General features: G+C 40.9%; 1 protein-coding gene across 1 annotated transcript in view; it reads right to left on the reverse strand.

Moving 5' to 3' along the window:
- The window catches only part of arap1 (ArfGAP with RhoGAP domain, ankyrin repeat and PH domain 1), an 87,573-nt gene that overhangs the window by 49,811 nt on the left and 30,262 nt on the right, over positions 1 to 7,500 (reverse strand). Inside the window, exon 4 of the mRNA XM_076281789.1 lies at positions 1,645 to 1,727. Within this exon, the coding sequence (XP_076137904.1) occupies positions 1,645 to 1,727 (83 nt within the window). The remainder of the gene's footprint in view (positions 1 to 1,644; positions 1,728 to 7,500) is intronic.

Raw genomic sequence — 7,500 nt, forward strand, 5'->3', positions numbered from 1 at the left:
ACACACACACACACACACCTGGGGTTAATACACTGCACTACACTTAAAACCCACACAAACACACACACACACACACACACACACACACACACACATGCTAACACGCACACCTGGGGTTAATACACTGCACTACACTTAAAACCCACACACACACACACACACACACACACACACACACACACACACACACCTGGGGTTAATACACTGCACTACACTTAAAACCCACACAAACACACACACACACACACACACACCTGGGGTTAATACACTGCACTACACTTACACACACCTGGGGTTATAATACACTGCACCAGGCTTGGAATTTCACCATTCTGGGGGCAAGGCCACTTGGCCTTCAGTTGAGCATATTTGGTGGGGGGCACAAAGGCCACATGTCAGGGCACCAAGGCCAAAGTTAACTATACAGTAGTAGGCTATAAAAATGATCAAAGTTTAGCCTATTCACTGCAGTAGACCTGCATCACTGCATGAAACATTACAAAAACATGAAACATGACATATTACATAGAACTGTAAATCATCTGATCATCTAATATTTACAGATATCTAGGCTATATATAACATTTATTTTATATTTGGCCTGTTATGAAATCATGTATTGAACAATTTAAGCACAGCTCAGCTTTAAGAAACTCAAATAGCCTAGATGCATGCTTAGCATTTTGTGATCATTAAGGCTACTTTCACAAACTCTTAGTCAACTGTCCTCTGATTTACCAATATCTAGGCGATATGTGTAACATTTGTTTTGTATTTGGCCGTTATGAAATCATGTGGAACAATTTAAACACATTGTAAAACTTAAAGCCCAAATTTGGAGACATCCATGTATGTCGAACTTTACTACAAATTCAAAACTGGATTACTCTGGAACGGCTTACTGTACAGGGGACTGCTTTACACCTTTGTGTTCGGTAAGGTCTCCTGTTTATTCTGATATATAGTTTGTCATGTGTTAAAAGAAGGGTTCGTAAAGTATTCCACCGAGATGAATGGGTAGGGAGATCATGGGACGCAAAACCTTCAGTAGAATGTATGATTAAATTGAATTATATTATTTACTTTTCTCGCGAACCGTTCAACACAGCAATTATCGGCTAACATCGTTTAAAAGCTGAGAAAAAGCTCTTTCATGTGATACTTGTGATGTCTGTGTGATGAATAGGCTACTTCACGAGTAGTTTAACTGAGAATGGGTGAATTTGGACGCACTTTCTTGCGCTGTCACTTTCTCCACTGCATTAAAGACTAAATTAATTTGCGCTGTGAATGCTAAGATTATTTTGACAGGCCACAGGCAAAATCGCTATTAGTAGGACGCAAAGCAGAATATTGAAAGAAGGGGGCACCAAGGCCACCATGGCCTGTAAACCTCTGATTTTCAAAGGGGCCTCACGGCCAATGCAAGGGGCTACGACGGCCATGGCCGTCGTGGCCGCCGTGAAATTCCTACCCTGCACTGCACTACACTTAAAACCCACACACACACACACACCTGGGGTTAATACACTGCACTACACTTAAAACCCACACACACACACACACACACCTGGGGTTAATACACTGCACTACACTTAAAACCCACACACACACACCCGCACATGCACACAAACACGCACAGACCTTGTCAGCCATATCTAGGGGCTCCTGGCTGTTTGTGAGGTCAGGTTCCTCATAGTCATCAGAGCTGTCTGTGGAGAGAGATCCTGAGAGAGAGAGAGAGCGAGAGAGAGAGAGAGAGAGAAACTGTTATTGTTGAAGGAACAGATAGTGAATCTAGGCCAGTACATTTTCTCACATTCAGCAAATATCTCCTCACGATTGGTTAGCGATCTGTTCTATATGCACACTGATAAAATAATACGTTCCCGTAGCACACAGCCTCGTAACCTGGCAACAAACTCAAACAAACTCAGAGAGTGTACTACCCACCCACTCACACAACACTACTGCAGTCTATCAAAAAAGTATTTTACATAAACCTATGCAGCAGGGGCAAGAAGGGACTATTTTCTTGGCTGCTGATTTCAACTATGAATTTGAATCTTTCTCCAGTATTGATAACCATATCCTTTAAGGCGTTTTATGTAAAACAAATAAGATGAAAGCCAAACACTGCATTGCCCAGATATTCCCAAAGGTTAGCGTGCTAAGCAGTTAGCCTGCCCATAACCACATCAGTACCTAAAGAGAACCAGACCCCTCCCATAACCCCATCAGTACCTAAAGAGAACTAGACCCCTCCCATAACCCCATCAGTACCTAAAGAGACCCTCATGAATCCATGACTGTTACTCATCAGATCACACTGGCACTAGCAAATCACTAAACCCCATTCCCAAGGCTAAAATAATGACTAAGTGTCTTAGCAACGGCTACACAAGGCAATGTTCTGAGCACCTTTGCTGGGCAACGTTCCTGGGTACTGTTGCTCTGGTATATTCCCATTGGTACTGGCTAACAATATTGTTTTTTTCTGGAGAACAACTTTTCATGATCATCTAATTAGAACATATGGAACCAATTTTGTGGCTGCCCAGCGACAAAAGTTGCCTACTGACAATGTCACAAATAACTATCAATAAAAGGCACACTTAACAGTTTTTTGACCTTAACATCAAATCATTTTGACGGTGCATAACCTCATAACATGACGTACGGCACTTTTGACATTGTCTGAGTGGCCCTCTGCAGGCGACTGAGTGTGTGTGTGTGTGTTTCGGGTAGGAAACTGGCCCCCTTCTGAAATCGAAACGCAAAAGAGCTGCTATGCTACAGGAATTCGGAGATCTTTTTGTACGTACTGCTGTCGGTGCGTTCCCTCTATACTATATCGGAGTTATGTTCATACTTTGTTGCAAAAGACGCATATTTAGTTTGTTTATTATTGCGCTTCTCAACCAGAGGGGGCCCCCGAGGGCAAATCTTGTGAAGGGTGATGTTTGTTTTTTTGTTTTGCTTTGTTTTGTTTACTCCTGTTTTGTTTTGTTTACTCCTGGGGGAGGAGCTAAGGCTGTGAAACTATAGCAACGCTCTGGTGCAATCTGAGATCACTTAGCTCACAACCAGGGATGTAACTGTATGAAAATGTAACCTCACGGTTATAGTGACCAAAATTATCACGATTTTCGGTATTATCGCGGTATTTTTAAAAGTGTGTTCAATATGTTCAGAAAGCACTATTAGGCCTACACAAGCTGAAATAGTTTCAAAAAGTGTGACAGCATTTACTATATTACAAAATATAGGCAAAACCTTATCAAAAGTGCAACATTTAACCAGGGATGCATTTCCACGTGGGGGTGCTGAGGGAGGGTAATCCATCCTGACTGCACAAACAAAACCTGGCTGAGCTGGGCATTCTTAATTCATAGCATAACGTTACCGTGGTATTGTGTGTTGTCCCATTCACTTTTTCCTCTGTCATGTTTAATCATAGATATATATATATCTATGATGTTTAATTAGCTTTGTGCCACAGTTAAATTCATCAAGTAGATAACAGAATCAGTAGGGTACCAGTTTTGTTCCATTGTACCAGGCCTACTGTATGTCAAAAGCAGGCTCGGGTGAAGCTGGGAAGGATTAAACACACGGTTTCAACACCGCGGTAATCAACTGTTAATTATGATATTTGAAATGAAAATGGTAATTATTATCGTCAACATTTTTATCGCGGTTTACCATTATACCGGTAATCGTTACATCCCTACTCACAACCCAGAGTTACTTAGATTTACACATCACACCTTTAACACCCACAACTAGTCAGATTTACACACAACACCTTTAACACCCACAGCTACTCAGATTTACACACCATACCTTTAACACCCACAAATAGGGGTGCGCAATATATAATGTTGATGATAATATCGCGATTGTTGTTTGTGCAAATTGACATTATTGAGTATTGAAACTCTTGAAATGATGCACTGAAACCCCATACATTCACTAAATCAGAAGGTGAAATCACACACTGAAACCCCACACATTCACTAAATCAGAAGGTGAAATCACACAGTGAAACCCCACACATTCACTAAATCAGAAGGTGAAATCACACACTGAAACCCCACACATTCACTAAATCAGAAGGTGAAATCACACACTGAAACCCCACTGTAGAATTCTGGGGTATTCTCACTGTATTCTGATGTGTTCATATGTTACGTCTGTGTGTAGTATACAACGGGGAGAGGTTCATATTATTGTACATAACTGTGCCTTAGGCCTGTGTACCAGCAGGAAGGTCATACAGCCTGATGTTTAGGAACATCCGAGGAACATCAGTGATAACATGGGCCGAGGGAGACAGCATGTCTGCCTATTCGGGCTAGTATCTCCATCTGGCCAGGGCCGGGTTTTGTACACTGGTTGGCACCTGCCACGTTGGCATGATTGACGTTTGTATGTTTTAGCATAACAGGCTTTGTCTTAGGTTTTGACTTGGAGACGGATCGAGGAAGCGAACCAAGGAGCATCTTCTGTCGGAAGGCTCAGCAGCCGCTTCTAATAACAACCACAACTGTTAGACTCTGCACAGTTTTACTGTTTGAGACTTAGCCTGTGTTCTGTTATTCATTGTTGTACCATCTACAATAAATCATCATCTAATCGCCGATCCTGATCCAGCCGTCAAGCTTTACTGACCATCTTCAATACAGACATCAGAACTAAAACACAAACACAAACTAAAACGCAAAACGATCGTGAATCCAACACCACACATTCACTAAATCAGAAGGTGAAATCACACACTGAAACCCCACACATTCACTAAATCAGAAGGTGAAATCACACACTGAAACCTAGGGTTGGGTATCGTTTGGGTTTTATCCGATACCGGTGCTAAATCAATACTTTTAAAACGGTGCCGGTGCCAAAACGGTGCCTGAACCGGTACTTTGTTTTTAAAATGTTTTCAATTAAAATGGTCTAAAGCATGAATTGCTTTTTTTTTATTGATAAGACAATTTTGAACATGAAATTGAACTGTTATGTTCAATTTACTATCAATATCTCATTGCTCCTACGAATAATACATTTAAATGTTAAAACAGCTTGCCATGCATGCACACACAATGGTAAGCTCTGCTTTCAAGTTTACCCAGTGTAGGCGGTTTGCCATAATGCATGTTAAAACCGCTTGCCATAAAACTGCCAGGTCATGGACAACGGCATTTGGAAGCAAGCTAATCTAACAGGGACTCTATTTTCCAGTTAATTCAGTGTGTTCCCAAATGCTTCAAGAAATTTCTTGTCTTAACCCATAACACGCAGTAGTTTTGAACATGTTAGGCTACATGTCGGTGTTGAAGTGTTTAGATTCCCAGTGCTAGCCTAGTATTTTAACAGCAACTATGGCTATTCGCTAACACCAGTCAGCTGAGTTTAATTAGCGATAACGTACGGAGATGGTAGCCTCTTTGACAGCTCAGTGACATCAGGTATGTAACCTACATATTTATGTTTTTGCTAGCTAACTTTTAATCTTCATATTCATTGTGATGCTATATGGGCCTCGTGCACATGAAAGATTAATATGCCATTATGTTGTTTAACACACCGTGAAATAAAGTTTTCACCTTACAACTTTGCTGATAACATTTCAAATAAATGTCAGTTAGCGCATTAGCAAGGATATTGTGTAATGTATAGGCTAGCCTACTGTTGACGTTGTTTCATAGCCTTTTGCTTGTGTGTAGTTAGGCCCACTGCTAGATTTTGACAGGAGCTCGCATGTCGCTTTGAAGTAAGCTACTTGGGCTCACGCAAGCTGTCAAACACTGTCCACTCGCCTATGTGGTGCACCCCTCTGGTTTATACATCCAGTGTTTATCATATGTTAGCTAACTGTATCTGGATGTGTTGCTATCAGAGCAAGACTTTGGGATGGCGCATGTCATGCAGTGATGCCTCGTATACATTTTTTTTTTTTAAATGCTATTTAAGCACCGAAATGAGGCACCGAAATCCACGTTGTTATTCGATGCAGTTACTACCGTTTGTGTCGGCACCGGTGCCATATTAGAACCGTGTTTCGGTGCCCAACCCTACTGAAACCCCACACATTCACTAAATCAGAAGGTGGAATCACACAGTGAAACCCCACACATTCACTAAATCAGAAGGTGAAATCACACACTGAAACCCCACACATTCACTAAATCAGAAGGTGGAATCACACACTGAAACCCCACACATTCACTAAATCAGAAGGTGGAAACAGCAGAAGCGGGAGCAGAACTCTCTGGCTGCAGCAGAGCAAGTCACATGATTGCAAGTGGTTTCATGTGGTCAGACGCAGTAATGTTTCTATTTTGCGCCCTCAGTTCTCCCATACTTCAAGTGGTATTGATGAGTTAAAGAATCACAGTATTATATGGACAGAAATGTAAAAAGGATTTTCAGTCAGTTGTTTCATAATTATAAACTAAGAACTCTTCTAAAGATCGCTCTAAATATCTACTTTTATTTAATATGCTAACTGTTAGCATCTCTATGGAATTTCCCATATATATTAGCCTTAAGCTAACGCATTAAAATTATGTAATGCTACATGATTGCTCTTAAACATCGGAGGAAATAACTGAGGTGTAGCCTACTGTGTAGGACTGCTTGGTTTTACAACTTCTTCACAATGTGTTTAAGAGTAATGTCCCATTTGAGGTTGGAGGAGATGGTGGTACCCAGGAACTTGAAACTGTTCACCCACTCTACGGTTTGATCAGAGGTGAAAGCCTATTTCTATTTTTGCGGAAGTCTACTACCATTTCCTTAGTTTTGGAGATTTAGTTGAGACTTAAGTTGTTTACAGTGCACCATTCTCCCAGTTAGGATACCTCTGCTCTGTAAGCGGTTTTTATTATTGCAGTCAATCAGGCCTAGTACTGTGGTGTCATCTGCCAAGTTGAAGTTCTTGACTGAGTCATGGTGTGAGACGCAGTCATTGGTGTAAAAAGAATAAAGGGGTGGGGACAGAACACACTTGCATTGGATAGTTTGTGGTGAACTCTCACCAATCTTGGTGTCAAATGAAAGCTAACATTCTGGAGATTCTAGTTTAATCTACATTTACATGGCAGTGACGGTCATTGAATCAAAGAAAAGGGAATATTTTTACACATGAATCTGCTACTGTGGCGGTTTTCTAAAAATTACACTGAGCTAAACACATAGGTATTTGAACACAAATAAATGTATAAAAAAAATCCATATTTTACTCTATAGTCATCTACTTTGAGATACAGCTTCACAACACCTGGTTTCAGGCCTCAATTGTGTTTCAAGGCCACTTCAAGTGACCTAGAGCAGGGGTTTTCAAACTTTGTGTGTGTGTGGACCACTATTTGTAATGAAGAATTTTCGCGGACCACCTCATAATACCCTTAATAAAATGTCTATACACTGCCCTACCTGAATTAATCTGCACCTCTTAATAGGCCTAGCACTAAAACTAGGCCTATAACTGGGCAT

The sequence above is a fragment of the Alosa pseudoharengus genome, unplaced genomic scaffold (genome assembly GCF_046254945.1).
Source record: "Alosa pseudoharengus isolate Yale_2024_CS ecotype anadromous, Long Island Sound unplaced genomic scaffold, YU_APseudo_1.1 YU_APseudo_1.1_scf_13, whole genome shotgun sequence".
NCBI lineage: Eukaryota > Metazoa > Chordata > Actinopteri > Clupeiformes > Clupeidae > Alosa > Alosa pseudoharengus.